Here is an 18,452-nt window from a genome sequence, read left to right as displayed (position 1 = left end):
AGATAGGTGTCCGTTGATGAGGAGGCGAGTGGAGCTGTTGTTGTAGCCTCCTCTGATGATGTTGAGGAGTCCACTGCTGACCCTGACTTTCTCCAGGATGTTAAAAAGAAAGGAATGTCAAATGCTCGGTTGAGATCTATAGTCAACAATGCCATAGAATAGTTCTTGATGTGAGCCCTCCAGATATCTGTCAACCGGAGATTCCTATGGTGAATTTCCAATTTCCTGTAGCCAGCTGTACCTGTGTTGGGATTGCCTCCTACTTTATCGTAGGCCGGGTCCACCACACAGTTAAAGTCCCCCATCAGGATGACATGATGAGCACCATATAGATAGTTGCGTAGCGACTGGAAGAATCTTGGCCTGGATGGGCGGTCTGCCGGGGCGTAGATGTTAATGTACCTGGTGGTACAGCCCCGGTACTTCCAGTCGATGGCGAGGCTTCTCCCTTCTGTATCCCTCTGGATGTTATGGAAGGCTCTGAGGAGGGGGGGGAGCTAGCATAAGTACCCTCGACCCTGGCACTGTGACTTGTGCCGAAGCTCCAGAAAGATGTTATGGGGTACTTATGGCTTAGTTCCTACATGTCCCTATAATGGAAAAAGTGGGTTTCCTGCAGGAACAAAAGCCAGATGTTGAATGCTAGCATGAGCTTCCACACCCTCTTGCTTAGATGGTGAGCGGAGCCCTCCGGTGTTGAGGGAGGCAACACAGAAGGGGGTGGCGGCATTATGATGATTTTATAGCCAGCCTAGATCTTTGTATGCAGCTGTTTTACATATTTGACTAAGTTGTCAATCTGTAGGTGGGAGGTGGAATATCCAGCTCTCTGCAGACCAGCTTCCAGTTTAACACATGAGCTCGAGAGGACCTCGAACTCATGGTGAATTGTTCTTAATCTTGAAACTGATGATCTTATTGTCTTTAGTTTCATAATCATAGATTAAACTGGGAGCCAGTAAATTTTTTGATTTTGGAATTGACACTTTATGTATGGAAGGGGTTTCCACCTCCATTTCAGACTCAGATGTTGTTGAGTGCATATTTCTTTTGGAGTGGCTTCGATGGTGTTTCTTTTCTGCTTTTGGGGAGGCCACGTCCTTCCTTTTTTTTTGGGAAGTTCTTTAGGAGGTGGAAGGTCTTGTACCCCCTCCTGTGTCTTTTGTTCTGTAGGGAGAGGAATGCTGGCTGTGGCAAGGGAGGTCTGGGAAGTGTGAACAGAAGAAGCCTCTGATGTTGTTGTTGGGGGGGGGGGGGAATAGCTGGTGTTGTGCTATCCATTGCTTCTTCTGTATTACCCTCGGCTGTATGTTCTTGTTCCAGTGGTGGTGGTGGAACGGTAGTAGAAGTGGCTGAGGGGGGCACTGATTCCTCAGCAGATGTTGTTGTTGGGGGGGGGGGGGAACAGTCTTTTCTGCTGGTGTTGTAGCAGGATGCTTCTTAATTTTCCCCAATTCCTTCTCACCTGGTATTCTGGTGAAGTCACCTTCACCAGAATACCAGGCAGGGTGTTCCTGGGAGACACTCTTCTTAATGTTACTCACTTTCCCCCACTTATTGAACGTTTGAATGAGCACGTCGTCTCTAGCTTTGATGTACTTCATAGGGAAGTAGCCGATTCTTAGCTGTGTGCACTTGGGACCCAACCATGGTAGGGGTCACCTGCTTCCCTTGGACTTGGAAGCCCTCTAAACGTCTATTCCTCGGCGTCACATTCTCAATGACGGACAGAAATCTATCCCCTCCATAGGTGGTGAAGGAGAAGATATTCTGTGCTCCTATGGCTCCTTTAGAACTTCTGTTAGAATCCTACGGTCTTCCAACCTGGAATCTCTACTCCTGAGGTCCTGGGGGGGGGGGATCACTCGACTCATTCTTGGTCTCTGCGTGTAGAAAAAAAATAAAAAAGAATTAGAGTGTGAATTAGAGTAAGAAGGATCTCATAGCACTTCTCAATGAAGTGCTACCAACAGTTAGAATATTAGTACAAAAAAACAAACAAACAACAAGTTAGTAAATGCAACGAAAATTAGTAATAAATCCTATAAACTATGAAGCCTTTACATGAGAAGAAAAATTTCGCGGCCTGAACCGGAACACAGGAAATACAGGAACACGAGAGTGTTTAAAGTATGCGCGGCTCCTTATATTTCATTCGCAAGCGCCCTTTTTCTCTGCTTTCGTCACCTACTTAGCTATCTCTGATTCATCAGGTATTGATGATGTCACATTCTTTGCTCCATGCCTCTCTTGACGAAACTGTTACAGTTGAGGTTACCAGATGGCTATACTGTTTTTCTGCTGTGTCACTGTGGACTCTTACGTAGTGATTTGACTTTCCGTTGGTTGGTTGACATATGATTCTGATCTCCTTAACATAATTTTCCCACACTGGGCATGATTTTAAAATACAATTTGGACTATTTTATAACAATCTTACTAATTAAATTGATATACCCTCTTTGATTACAATTCTTTTATTATTTCTTTATCCCTGCTCTTGAGAGTATAAGCATGTTTTTATCGTAAGTCAATTTCTTCTCGTGTTGGGTCCGAAATAAATGGCTGACTGATAGTGGGCCGATTATTTCCGACACAACATAGGTAATTTTCTATAAGCAGCTATATAAATTCCATTTCCTTCTCACCTCTATGATTATTCTGCCTTTCAATCTCTATCCCCATAGTTGAAGCCCCTTCCCCAATTAATAAATACCCATTCTGTACCCATTGTGCTAATTTGCCAGTACATTGCAGTCATTATTACAGTCCACTACCATACCATTATTGTCATTTTATTTTAAAAGAGCATAACTAAGGCAAGACCTGTCTTTTGCAACATTATGCTGCATCTACAAAGTATCATATTTCTCTCCACTTAGTACTGAATTCTATTTTTTACCAACTTCTCCAATATCTTAACCACATTGCTAAGATAATTATTGGCCTGCAATTTGTTCACTGTTGCAGTGGGCCCACTGAGCTTCACAAACCTCTCCATCATGTAATACAAATCTCATATTCTTTTCATGTTAGCATGCACATAACATTACACTTTACCACATTATGCCTGTAAGCATTATCTTTGCCCATACTGTCAGTCTATTTAAATGATTCTTCAGATCGCTAGATCACCTTTATTAACTAATGTCTTCCCCAGTTTTGTATTACCATCATTATCATCAGCAAACAACTGGATTTGACCCACCAAATCATTAATGTGGAAATTAAACAGTAATAGTGTTGTGGCAGGTGCCACTATTGCATTCTATTGGAATTCTTTATTTCATTCTATTGGAATTCTGTTGTATGATATGCTACTCTTTTATATCTTTCTTTTAGCCATCTTCTTACCCATGTCACCAGCTTCATAAATCCTCATTTGCTCCAATTTACATAATGCAGTTCCATTTGATATACTGTTGAATTCGATGTACACAAAAGCAAATCTGGAAAGCATCTCTGAATCCCTGGGACATTCACAAAATAACTGCTTTGTTGGTATCCACTTGAGCAGCCTTTCAGTCTACAATGTTTATAAGCCTCCTCTACTCACCTGGTCAAACCGTGCACTTCCTCAACCAGTCAATCCTGACATCTCCTCATGGATTTCAGCTCACACAGTATATTATGAGATTACAATAATGATGACAACCCAGGCCTGCAACTATCAGACTAGATGTTGACAAACAACCTCCACCTCCTCTATGACGACAAGCAACCTGTAACTTGGAATCAACCTTAAATCTGAAAGATGATGACCAGAGACAACTCTTAACCTCTGCTTTACTACCACTGAGGAAGGAACTCCTCTCATTCAACCTAATCAAGTGCTTCCTCCTTTTTGCTACAGCCAGCATAGACCTTGCTTGATTACGATAGGACTTATAATTCCCCAGAATAAATAGCTTCCTGATAGAATCTCATGAAAGTAGACTGGCTAAAATTCACTGAATGCATTGAAAATAACCTCAACATAATTCCATGTAAAATTGATAATTATGAAAGATTCACTAACCTCATTGTTGCATCTGTTAAAGATGCATCCCCCAGAGGATTTAGAAAGTGCTATATACAATGCTAGTCAATGGCACCATCTAAATACTGCTTCTGTCCTCTTAAGCTCCTCAGATGATGGTAGAAGAGAGATTGTAGGCATGAATAAACAAACAATCTCAATTGTACCAGGTCAAGTTGTAAGGCTTGGTTTTGTCTCCATCAACTGGTGCACTAGTACTCCAAACAGAACTAAAGGAAAAGTAAATCCAAATAGCACTACAAAAATCTTAGCACATAAAGCTAAACCCAAAATTCCCACAGACACCAAAAAAAAAAAAAAAGATTCATCGTCTTTACAAAAACATTTTCTCATCAGCTTACATCTACAGCAAACTTCAGTCCAATAACTCCAAATGAAATTGATGCAGCCCTCAAACTAACTTAAACAGGTAAAGTCCTGGGTGTTGATAGTATCCTTACAGATTTTCTTACTCACCTTGGCCTAAAAAGCAAAAACTTGGCTATCTAATTACATTTTTGAAAATTATGGAGACAACTACCGTGGTTGAGTAAAACTTTAGTTTAATATAACTAAACTCTACATTCGATGTTTCAACCTTTATATCAAGTCATCTTCTGGAGCATATGCACTATATACAGAGAACAAGCTACACTACATATCTGGATTGTTAAAGGTCAGGAGGTCATTTCAACAGTTGTTGTAACGGTTGGTCAGTAACTTTAACAAACCAGATAGATTGTAGTGTAGCTTGTTCTCTGTATATAGTGCATATGCTCCAGAAGATGACCTTGATATAAAGGTCGAAACGTCGAATGTAGAGTTTAGTTATATTAAACTAAAGTGTTACTTAAACATGGTAGCTGGCTCCATAATTTTCAAAAATGTACTCTGATCACCATGCAAGCCTAAAAGAAAGGATTGGCTATCTAATTTTCATTATCTAGTTTTCATTATGGGATACTAAGGTAAGTGATGTAGAGTTATAAGCTTCTATATACGAGTTGCCCCAGTCCTGAAAATAGTTCAGGTGCAAACTTGTTTGCCTACACTTGGATAAAGGATTGAACCAAGTATATAACTTCTTGGTATCTTTAATTTATGGCTATCTAATTTCTTCTCCTCAATAAGAAATGACTCTCGAAACTTGGCCATGAATCAAAGATAATATCATTGTCAAAATCCAACAAGTCAACAGATAACCCTGACAACTACCACCATATAGGGTTGCTCTATACTCTTTACAAACTTTTCAAAAGGATTATCCTTTCTAGGATTTCTCCAAAAATAGAAATCATTTTACCCAGTGAACAGGCTGGGCTTTAGATATGCCAGAGGCTTCTGCAACCACGTCCTGACAACCCTCACAACTCACCCAGAAGCTGGGCACTAAAAGGATTTAAAAATAAGTACTGCCTTCATAGACCTAATATCAGTTTATGTATAAAGTGGCCAAAATAATAAACTACCAAAAAACTAAAACTACTAGAACAAATGTGCTCCAATAGAAAAATAAAAATTCACCTGAATTCACAAAAAAGCAGATCCTACAGGGTGGACTGTCACGAAGATCTGTCTTTACCCCTGCTCTATTCAACATGCACACAAATGATATCCCTCTAACTGCTAATCAAAAGTTTATCTATTGCTGATGACATAGCAGAGGGTGCTAAGGGGCCCTGCCCCCCCCCCAAAAAAAAAAAGAAAAAGGAAAAAACACTAGGAAATGTTAAAATCTTTTCCTAATTAAAATTATTTTTTATTTATATTGTGTTGTGTCTTCTATTTCTATACTACTTATGAATTAGCAGTCACATAAGGTGAGAATATCCTATACCTCTCAGGAATCATGGCCACTGGTGAACTCAAGGCAAATGAAGTATTGCTCCAGGACCGAGCACTACTTCGTTGCCCCGACCGGGCCATAGGGGATCATGGTGTATTCATGATAAGTGATCATGATATTGGCGATCACTATGGATGCTCAGTCATAGGTTGTATACTTAACTTGCTCCCCCCTCCCCAAGATTAAATCCTGAGAACTGTGACATAGCAATCACCACTCAAGCCATTACCCTTCCAAGGCCTTGAGGAAACATTGAGCGAGGATCTGAGCTCATTGCATAACTACTTTGAAACCTGGGGACTGTCCCCTAACCCCATTAAAACTATTGTTTCAGATTTCCACCCATGAAGAACCATGAGGCTCATAAAAAAACTGAAAAGAAATCTCTGAAACAGGACTCTAATTCATGAAAGCAACCCTTACTCCCTTGGTTTTACACACTTGATTACAGCTTCATATACCAACAACATTTGGAAAAAACTAAGTTAAAGATATTGCTTAGGAACAACTTCATAAACAAGGTCACAGGCAAAACTGGGGTTGTTTCAACTCTCAGAATAGCAGCCCTAGCTCTAGTCTTCCTAATGGCAGAAAACTGCTCACCAGTTTAGACCTGACATCACCACATGACAGCTCTAAACTGGTGAGAGCTGACATCACCACATGACTCTTGTGGACACATCATCTCTTGTGGACAGAACCATCTCTAGTACCTTCAGGTCTACTGAAGGTACTAGAGATGGTTCTAGAGATAGAGTGATGTGAAAAGAAGGTACTGTTCTTTTCACATCACTCTTCCATCCTTCAGAAGAGAAGAAGCTACATCAAAGAAATAAATAAAATCAGATATAACATCAACCTTTCCATACATCAAGATATTTCTCCAGCTTGCTACCTTGCCTCCAGATCTCTCATATGGCTTGTGAAGATACCAGATGATGATGGTCCCCAAGGAAAATTGGTAGAGAATACTCTGGAATGAATACAAATCACAGATCCAACTGTCAAACCGTCAGGATTTAATCTATCTCAACACTCTTCTATCCAGCTAAACAGATTTAGAACTAGACAAGACCACTGTGCTCACTTACTACTACTACATCTTTGAAGAATTTCGCAGTCATTATTTTGTGGGTGTATGGATGTGTGTGGTATTGTGCAGACTATGCATTGTATCATTGATGACCCCCACACACACACACCTTTGAGGCCTCAAGAACTTGCACTTACTCCCAAATAGTGTCATCCATTGGTCAACAAAACACTGTCAATAAATATATAGTTTTGCTTATTCATTTCTTGTATTTTTAACCATATAATAAATAATGATAAAAAATATCCTGTCAAATATCATGGTGCTCAACTGTCACTGTATTATAGAAAAATAGTAAATTAATAAGGTAATAAAGATAAAAATGATCCAGCAAGCTAACAAGTAGTACAAAACAAAGGAAAGAAGAATGACTATTATGGTATTGGAAAAAGTAAAATCGGATTATGAGAGAAAATTGACTAAACTGGCCAAAGAAAATTCCAAAGAGTTATATAAGTAAATAAAAGATATGATCATTATGGAAGAGCTAATGTAATGCATATAGATGTAGGATAATGCACTTCTGGATAATACACTGTGAAGAGTGTATTATCCAGAAGAAGATAATGCAACAATAGATATGACAGGGATTGATGTGAGAATAGATGTACGTAAATTGGAGACACGGGATATTATAAGATGTTGATGAGCAATACAACCATGAGCAGGTTGTATTGCACATGCTCCTGACCAGGCCACTATTTACATCTTTGTTTTGGCAGGGTCCCAAGGAAGTGGAAAATAGTGCTGTTGCAAAGAAAAAAGTACCATGAGTAATGGATAAGATATTGGAAAAGTTTGTTGAGGACAGAATTTCCAAGTTGGTACTATAGGGAAGGTTAGTATTGCTTTGTGAAGGATAGATCTTACCTAAGTAATATACTTACTTTGTCTAGTAAAGTTTACAGTTACGTTGAATGAAAGAAATTGTTATACAGTGATACCACTAGAAATAAATTAGATACCAAGAAATTATATACTTGGTTTAATCCTTTAGCCAAGTGTAGGCAAACAAGTTTGCACCTGAAATATTTTCAGGACTGGAGTAACTCATATACAGAAGCTTATAACTTCACATCACTTGCCTTAGTATCCCATAATGCAAAGCACATATCCTCCTTATGGGTAGGTATAATGCCATGCATTATGGGAAAGGTCACTATCCAAACCAGTTTCAACCTTTATTGAGGTCTCGTCAGTGGCAGCCACTTTGCAAAACGCATGTCAGAATATTGCATGGGACCTTATTATGTAAATTGGTACAACAGGGTTAGATATGAATCTGATGAACTGGATAAGAGGAGGATGGTTGATTTACAGAATCAGAGAGAGAGAGTAATAGATGGTATAGTATAACCTTAGAGAAGACAGGTGATGAATGGTGAATCACAAGGCTCAGTATTTGGGCCACCCCTCTTTAACTTGATGGGGAATATCCAACTGATCAGATAATAAATTTAATGAAGATAATGTTTAGATCCAAGGATGATTTAAACATATATGTGGCAAAGTGTAATGTTATGTACTTTTGGGAAAAAGATTACAATCTCTGTGTTATCTGACAGAACTGTACTGCAGGAAGTTTCTGAGGTCATTGATGGCGAACAGGGAGTTGAAGTTCAGATGGTATATTGCAAAAGTAGCAGAAGTTTAAAATATCACTTGAAAGTAGAAATAAAGAGATTATTATGTATAAAACTTTGGTATGATCACATCTATACGATTATGCACAAATTTGCCTGCATGGATTTCTTGTGGATGGGGAAGTGATGGAGAGGATCCAGAGGTTTGTTAATTAAATGCTGATAGCTTTGTGGGTTACAAATTTTGATCAGTAAGGTCGAAAACATGGGACATAGTAGAAACATAAGTTATTAAAGGGTTTTTATAAGATTGATAGAGAAGAAATTTTTCATTATATACAAGAGGTGGGGGGGGGGGAGAATAATGAGTTACCACTGGAAATTTTATAGTAGCATGATAAACATGTGTGTGGACTAGATTTTTTGCCTAGAGAGTGGAGAATGAATGGAATGGGTTGCAGAGATAGTCATGAGCATCCCCCCCCTCTGTGTGAATGAGTTTAACAGAGGTATTATGGTGGTATTGGACAGAGGTATTGTGTGAATAATGTTTACCATGACAAAGTATCTCCAGGAAATGCTTCTATAACAATAATAATAATCATAAAAAAAACTAAAAATCATCTCAATTTTTGTGGGTGTTGTTGTGTCTACACCTACACACAAGACATTTCAGAACCTGTGTTGCATTAGTGCCATTATGTGGGTAAGTGGTAAAGGAGTAAGAAGGAACCTCTGATATGTTTTGAAAAACTGGAAGTAGTAGTAGTCCTTAAGTAAAGCTGTCTGGAGAAGACTGTTCCAAAGCACACAGGCAGAATTTTTTAAAGAAGAGGATGAAAAGTCGGTTTGATATGTTTGGAATTGAGTGGAAGTTGCAGAAAAGAATCATTGAAAAACCTATTTGACAAAATCCAACAATTTTAGTACAGCATGAGCTTAAGCTGATTTTTCACCAACAGATCAGTTTGTACATTTGACATTGCTATATTTTGGAAGTTGAGTGAAGAGCAACAGGAATAGTTCCATCAGGACTGACACATTAAAAAAAACTGATTTTTTTAATGCAATAAAGGAAGATCACAGAAGAGAATTATTTTTTAAAAAATTTAAATTTAGGATCCATAATTAACTTCAACTACAATCTAATTTTCCTCCTCTCACATCCTTTTTCTGACAGTATAACCTTCACTGTTTATTGCAAGCCTACATGACCATCTGATAAATATATGTAAATTCTTATTGCCATCCACACGGAAGTGTCATTAACACATTCAAAAACAGAGCTATAAATATTTGCTCCAATGAGCAATTACTTAAGCATGAATTACAAATTATCAGCAATGCTTTCCAAAAAAATAACTATAACAAAAATACTATCCATAAAATTTTTTGCAATACTGCACCTAAAATAAAAAATAAATTAGATATCAATGAAACTGTAGCCATTCTCTACATTTAAAGGGATATCAGATAATGATAAAAATAAATAAATACTACACAAATACAATCTGAATTCTTCCCTAAATTCCTGCAGAATTTAAAAAAAAAAAAAAAAAAAAAAGCCTGTTCAACTACTCTAAGGATCTCCATTCTCTGGCCCACTCAGAAATGTGCTATATTCACTGCACCAGTAACTTTCCATATATATAGCTGAAACTTGTTTGTGTTCCTTTTCCTATTCAGGAAAAGGAACACAAACAATACAATACATTAAATTTAATAACTATGGTAAATCTGGCCTTTCTGATCACCCTTGATACATTACACAGAACTGACAGGAAAGACACCTTTCTTTACATCACATCAAAACCTGATAAGAGTGAAAATTTAAAGGAGCTTGACAAATTCTAATCAACCACCCTAATCTCAATAATCATGATGGCCTAAAAATCTTAAGAATATGGATGGCATATATTCAACCCACATAGTTTTTTGTTCTAACAGGGTAATTGTAATTAGAACTGTAGTACTCTAGGATCTTAGTCATATTGGTTAATAAACCATTTTAAAGAAAATGCCAAGTTCATTAATAACAAACATGGCACTTCCTTTAAATACTGATTATGCCATCACTACATCAAAGCTATGGTCGCATGTAAAACGGAACTGAAGCTTTGATATAGGTTTTTTTTTTTTTTTTTCCCCACCAAATGTGAGAAACAAGTTACAATGCAACTTGTTTCACTGTGCATGTGTGTGCATGCACTCCAAGGGATCTTTAATATGAAGGTTGAAACTTGGGGAGTTAAAGTTATTGCTCTTAACACAGAAATAGTAGCAACTGAGAATCCATAAAAGAAAGAAACATAAAATATATGTGAACACAGTGAAAAGATGTTTATTTAACTGAAATTAATTATACAAATATTTTGGTGTAAGCATCTTAAGCCATCATCAGTGTAGCAAAATAGAATTTGGAGAATTCAAACAACAATAATGTAGGTGCATGGAGAATGGTGTGTATGTAGTATAATGGTATAAGAGATGGAAATTCTTCCTAGAGGTCATACCAGTAGAATAATTTGTGATCAGTTCATTGTTTCTTTAGCTTACTGTATGTAATGTAACCTAGCTTGTCCTGTATATTTGTATATACTCCAGATGATGATCTTAATATGAAGATCGAAACGTCGGGATATTAAAAAGAGTTATTTATAACACGGTTGTAAAGTCCATAATTTCTAAAATGAATGCTGATCCCCATGTAACACTAAAAGAAAGGAAGATGGAAATTCTACAGGAACCATCATTTCATTTCTTGTGGAAGTAGGAGAAAAATGTCTCTCACAATTTTCTCAATAATTTTAATTTTTGGGCCATAGTCATTGAGAATGGTGATTTGTTTGGGTAATTATAATTACAATCCCAGACATTGTTTCCACACTCTCAGACAATGGCTGAATAAAATGTATTGTCTGGGAGTGTGGAAACAGTAAGTTTAAGACATGTTTTTATGTTTGAAATTTATTTCTGTAGCTATTTGAATAAAGAACAGACAACATGGATTACTGATAGTATGCAATTTTTTTTTTTTTTTTAATCTATATATTTCCCACTGTTGGGTAAAGCCTCTCCCATTATGGGAGGTTTTTGTGTCTACTTCTCCCACAGTGATCCATTCCATCTTGGGAGAGTATTTATATTTATACACTTGAATGAATGTGTGAGGGTGGAAAACAATCAAAAACATCCATGCCATAGTAGGATTCGAACCTCCAGCCTTTGGGCTGGCGAGTGGATACGCTAACCATTCGGCCAACCAGGCTGGCAGTAAGCATTTAGTAATACCAAATTTGTGAGATGATGTTTTACGAATGTATCAACTGTAGGAGGACTTTGTGATAGACTGAAATGGATAAATAACCATCTGTTTCTCTTTTTAAAACTACGACCTCAGTCTACTGCAGATAGTTTTTCTATGGTTAATATATTCATCACATATTGGCAGATCAGCCCTCTCAGAAATTTGTTGTTATTAAATGCCTACTATCAAAAGCCATGTCTTCTATTCTTCATCCAGACTGCTTCAGAAAGATTTTCAGCCATCAAACAAAGTGCCACTCTCAATGGCTATGACCTAAAGATTATTGAGAATATAATCAGCTGTTTATTTCTTGCTTCCATAAGAAGAGATGGCCCTGTAGAATCTCCATCTTTCTTATATCAAGAGGTACTTTTGAATGTGTTTCCTATATCTTTAAGAAATGTTATCTTTCAGTCACATTTAAACTTATTAATCCAATCAGCTTTTTGTTGCAAATTGCTAAGGAAAGAGTACAACCATTGCTGCTACATAGTCTGTTCAACTCCATGTAATTGCATGTTCATTTACTTTGGCTAAATAAACTGACCTTTCACTAAATGCATTTTTGAACCCCAGTAAAGGGACTTGCAAGAACAGATCCCACTGATTCCTCCTTGGAATAATTGTTTTTAATTGCAGTTAATTAAATATCTTTCCACTGTGTATGTATTTTACATTTCTTCAAATACAATGCAATTTTGTTTGTCTTTTGCTTGGAGAACAGTGACTGAGTAAAATGTATTGTCTGGGAGTGTGGAAACAGTAAGTTTAAGGCATGTTTTTATGAGCATTATTTGTTAGTAAAGATCTCCTGTGATATTTTTTACTCCATGGAGGACTGATGGCAATAACAATAAATATAATAATTCTCTAGCATCTAATATTAAAGTATATTTAGTATTAAAGTATATTAAGCAGCATCAGTGACATCACTGTTGTGTGCTACTCTGAACTTTAATGAATTTTTTTTTTCACTTTGCATTGTTCAATTTTTTAGATCATTACAGATTCTTACCTTAGAATCAATTAATCATAGACTTGTTCTTTGATGTTTAAATACTGACTATCAGATAAGTAAATTTACCCATTTCTTACTTGATTATCTATTGCTAAAGTTTTTTTTTTCATCCTGTTTATGCATTTCTAATATGTATATATATTTTTAAATTACAAGGTTCAACAAGGGTTAGGTTATTGTCCACAGTTTGATGGTCTTATTGATCAGCTCACAGGAAGAGAAACTCTTGTTATGTACGCTCGCCTTCGAGGTATTCCTGAGCCACTTATCTCATCTCGTGTTCATAAGCTTAGCACAATGCTATACTTTGATATGCATATTGACAAGCAAGTACAAGAATACAGGTAACTACTCAAAAATGTCACATGAATCATTATACCTATTTTGACATTAGTTTGTTATAAGTTTGAATGCACTTACATTTAATGACATTTGATGGCACTGTTTAAGGATTTACAATGAAAAAAAGGTAAAAAAAAAAATTGTATATCTTTACTACTTAATTTAAAATGAAGGGTATTCATCCTTTAAAGCATGTTACTAATTATTAACAACATGTTTCTCAATTTTTTTTTAATGAGAGCTGAATGTTATGATTATTAAATGGATTTTTTTTCCTCTCTCTCTCTTATTTTTGCATGTATATTATTTTTATTATGGACTACTCCAAGCAGTCCTTAGACTCATCAAGGGAGGCCATAAACATCATATCAATAACTATCCAACATTTGTGCAGTATCTATCATACTACTTTCTTTGAACTCATTCACAGTCATGGAACCCACAACAGACTTTGGCAACCTATTCCACTCATGCACTACTCTCCAAACAAAAAAAACCTGGTTCTAACACCCTTGCTAACTACATCTAACTTAGTTTCCATGGATTGCCCCCTAGTTCTCCCACCACACCTGAAAAATTTCCTCTGAATTAATCTTGTAAAAACCCCCTCAGTAATTTGAATGCCTGAATCATATCATCTCTTTTCTGCCTATCAACCAGTTTCTGTAACCCACAGATCTCCAATCTGTTCTCCTAAGGTTCATTCCATAGACATGTTACCATCATGATCAATGCTCTGGATCCTCTCCACTTACTCATTATCACCAAGAAATCATAGTCCCCAGATCTGCATGCAGTAGTCAAGATGGGGGTCCTATCAAGGAGTCTTATATAGAGGAACAATAACCTGCTTGTCTCTGCTCATCAAAGTATTCTTCAGTAACCAAGATCTGCATCTCATCTGCATGCAGTAGTCAAGATGGGGTCTTATAAAGAGGAATAATAACCTGCTTGTCTCTGCTTGTCAAAGTACCTTACACTTTGTCACATTAAACTGACATCCATTCTCCTTTGCCAAGTCTGCCAATCTATCCAAAATCATCCTACAAAATTTTGACATCATCTGTATTAACTGTTGCTCTACCCAACTTTGCATCATCAGCAAATAACTGAACAGTTCCTCTCGGATTCTTTCCTATAATCATTAATGTACAAATTAAACAGTAATGGTCCTAGAACAGAACCCCTGTGACACTCCACTAGTCACTGGCCTTTTTTTGGAACCTACTCCTGAATAAACTATTCACTGATATCTCTCCATCAACCTCCTATCCATGTGCTGCAATTTACTGATAAGAATTCCATGTAGTATCCTGTCAAAGGCCTTTGCAAAGTCCAGCAGTATCGCTGTAAACCCATGACCTTTATCCAACTCAGCTGTCACTATATGTATAATTATATTATAAATAATATTATAAAATGTGAGCAAGTTATTGAGGCACGACCTACACGTCACAAAACCATGCTCCCCCCCCCATACAGTATCCCATTTCCATCTACCCATTCCTCTATTTTGTCTTGACCAACTTTTCCAATACTTTGACAACAACTGATATGCTGATCAATTGGTAATTTGTTACATCAGTCTTGGAGCTTCCTTTATGCAATGGAACTATTTTCCCCTCTTTCTTTCCATCTTTCTTGGGTCTAGCCGAGACTTAGATTAAACAATATGGTCAAGGGCACTGACATTTCTCCCACCTCTTCACATAAAACTTGAGCTGGTATACCATCCAACCACAGTTGTATTCACATTAAGGTTCTGTAATATGCTATGCATCTCCATTTCATTTACCTCATTTCCCATATAAACCTTTGGCTCTCTCTCTCTCTCTCTTGTTCCTGCAATATCACCACCTGGATGATATACTCTTGCATAGTGTTCACTTAGTAATTCTACTATTTCGACTGATTCAGTTACCTGCCTACCATCAGCATTCATTAAAATCATTTTGCCACATACACTCTTTCCTTTACTTGCAGCATATCGAAGGAACTGTTCATAATTTGTATTTGCATTACAAGAGGCATGTCAGATCGTGTTTGGTTAGTCAGCATGTTGTTTGTGTGACAGTGTACACAGGTCAGATGGACAACTTCTATGATCTTAGTTGGAGCCGTGAGCTGCTTGATTGTTGGGCTGAACAAGATGGTGATTGGAATTTGACAACAATCCTGGAAAATAATCAGGAAATTGAAGTTTTTGTCCTTACTAATTGGAAATATCTTAATTACAATCATTGTAAAGGACCTGATGGATGGTGAGCAGAGCAAGTGTGCCAAGCACAAGTTGAATACAAGTGAATTGAGGGCAAGGGGATGAAGAAAAAGTTGGTGTAAAATAAAGCACAAATGTGTTGATAAGATCAATGCATCTGCTCTAATGAAAGCTCATATAGTAGCAGGAAAAAACAAACAACAAGCAAAAAAAACGAATTAACAGATATGTATGTGCGTGTGCTAATCCAAACAGAGACATGGGATGGAAAGTCCAAATAATCACTGATCATCTTAAAAGTGTAAATTTTATATATCACTTGAGAATGATTTTTTATAAATATATGAAGAGGATATCTAGCAAAATGTGCAAAAAGAACTAACAAGTCATCTTACTTTGTATGGATATAATAGATCCTGGTAAAAAGTTTTTATTTTCAAATTTTATTTATTTATTTTTTAATGTGACTCCCACCCACAAAAAGTTGTAAAGCATGGGTGATAAGGTGTTTAATCTCATCTAAAAATCTATTTAGATGAGGTGTTTAATTACTTTAAAATGCAGTTTTCAAGGTTTAAATGGCATTCATGAAATTACTGAGATGGGGTGGGGTTGCAAAAACTGTATCACGAAGTAAATGTCACATTGATTACCTGTCTGCATTTGTTATCTTTATCCTTTCTAGAATGTACCCTTGGTGGGTAGTACTATTTTAGCCTTCTTATTCTTAATGTGCTTTTATGCTTTGGGTGGACTAAGGATTTTATTATTCTTTATATATATATATATATATATATATATATATTGTATTTATTTTTTACATGGCCTGAAACTCTGTTCTAGAGATCAAACAGAATTTTTGCGCCACTTCAGGTCTTCTCCAGTAAGCAAGAAAACTGTGTCATATTAGGCAATGAAATCTCCCGATTGAAAACCATCACAGACATCCATGGCTAGATTTGAACCTGTGACCTATTGGTTGGAGAGCAGATATATTAATCACTGGGCCAACTAGGCCAGCTAATTATCAAGGTTGATTTGATTGTTCCTCATATAAGCATATAGAACTTTTCTGAAAAATCTTGATTCACTTGTTATGATTTTTCATGTTCTATTGTTGCATTGGTGTAGATGATGATGATAGTTGCAGTTCATTATTGTTGATGGATTTGAGTGGTGGAGACAGAGAGTTGTGAAGTAGGTGCCCTCCCTCAATGAGTCTTTGGACTCCCTGGAGGTGTCACTTAATAATAATAATAATAATTATCTTTAGCCTGCATTGCTAACTTCCTTTCATACTCTGCTTTTGCCATTCTTACCACACTAGTTACTCTTCTGGCCTATGTCTTGTACTGTCGATGTGCCTGCTAGTCACCTTTGTCCTTAAATTCCGCCCACAATTGTTTCTTTTTTTTTTTTTTGAAGCTCCAGCTTGATGGTGTTATTCATCCATTTAACTCTCACTTGATTTGCTCTCCTGACCCTAGGTATGCAGTCTGCCATTACTTCCCTCAAACACTCCTTTACCACTTCCATGCACTATCAACATCTAGCCCTTGCAGTTTTACATGCCATGGCACTGATCGAGGCAATCTCCTAATCTTGTCATACTTACCAGCTCTGTAATTCCACATATACCCTGCCTTAATTGAAAATTCCACACGATATAAAAATTAAAATATGAGAGATCTATGGTTGCTCAATCATAGATGTATAAGTATACATATAAGTGAGCCAAGAATGAAATAAAGCTGGAAAAAACTGCTACTTATTTTCATTCTTTGTTTTCCTACAGATCTTCAATAAGAAAAGTAGCAATGTGCATATCACACCAATTAATGAAATTTATTTTTAATATATTGATTTCATACATGACAGGTATCTACAACTTCTTATGTGATCAATCTGCTCATTCACTCTCTGACAAAGATTAGGAAAGAGAGGTGAAGGCATAGTATGCAAAAATGTATGAAAGATTTTCTAGTACCTGCACAAAAAAAAAAAAAAAAAAAAAAGTGAGAAAATAAAAGTTGAGTCTGTTCCCTTGGTACGATTGAGGTGAGCTGAGATGGAGAGCTATATGACTGCAAATGAGTAAGTGTGCATATTGTTCAGGAAGAATGGTATGGAGTTTGTGGTTGTGTGGAGTAGTTTGATGGAAGGAAGGAAGGATTTATATAAGGTGAATGGTTGCATTTCAATGGATTTTGGAGCACAAGAGAAAGTGTTGTTCAGTGAGAGTTCAGAAGTGCAGGGTCAAGGAAACTAGAATGTTTAAGGGAATGCAGGTGAGTATAAGTCCAAGCAACCTAGGAGTTAGTAAGTGGAAAAGTAATCACATGATACTGAGTGTAGCTCCCCAGGTTCTTAATTCTAGCAGGCTAAGTAATACAAGGTGTAAGAGAGGTTGTGGGACGAAGGGTTATTGCAGTTTAGGTATGCTAATGCCAGAAGTACTCAGAACAAAGGCAAGGAATATTTGGCATTGGTTAGCTGAACTTGGCCAAAAGTTATGGGCATTAATGAGACTTGGTAGACTGAGTATGATATAATTCAAGGAATATAGTATCTTCAGAGAGGACAGAATTAATAGATGGAGTGGGAGGAGGATTTTTCAATGAAAGCAGAAGAATTGAAGCCAAAAAGAGTGGAAATACAGTTTATTTGAAGCTATCTGGTGCGTGATAGAGGCCAACAGGGTGAAATATGTAATTGGTTGCTACTATAATCCTGGGAGTATAAGGGAGCATGTAGATAACATGCATTGGCAAATTAGCACAAGTGCAGGTCAAGAAACTATCTTGTGTAATTTCAATTATGGAGACATAGACTGGGAGGAGGAATGGTCACAGGAAGGGAAGGAAATAGAATTTATAGCTACCGAGAGATAATTACCTGAGACAGCATGTAATGGAGGGGACACAGGATTCAATAGTTTTGGATTTGTTTGTTGCATCAGAGAACAGTAACCAGTCTGTTTGGGCTTCCCCAAGTGATCATGTAGTTTTGATGTGCGAAATTGACATA

General features: G+C 36.9%; 1 protein-coding gene across 1 annotated transcript in view; it reads left to right on the top strand.

Moving 5' to 3' along the window:
* Positions 1-18,452, top strand: part of Abca3 (ATP binding cassette subfamily A member 3) — a 524,972-nt gene that overhangs the window by 479,569 nt on the left and 26,951 nt on the right. The window contains exon 22 of the mRNA XM_090407639.1: positions 13,022-13,209. Within this exon, the coding sequence (XP_090263765.1) occupies positions 13,022-13,209 (188 nt within the window). The remainder of the gene's footprint in view (positions 1-13,021; positions 13,210-18,452) is intronic.

This window comes from Typopeltis vanoorti, chromosome 17 (genome assembly GCF_054136105.1).
Source record: "Typopeltis vanoorti isolate ZY-2024b chromosome 17, IOZ_Tvanoo_1.0, whole genome shotgun sequence".
NCBI lineage: Eukaryota > Metazoa > Arthropoda > Arachnida > Uropygi > Thelyphonidae > Typopeltis > Typopeltis vanoorti.
This window is presented reverse-complemented; position numbering and strand designations above follow the sequence as displayed.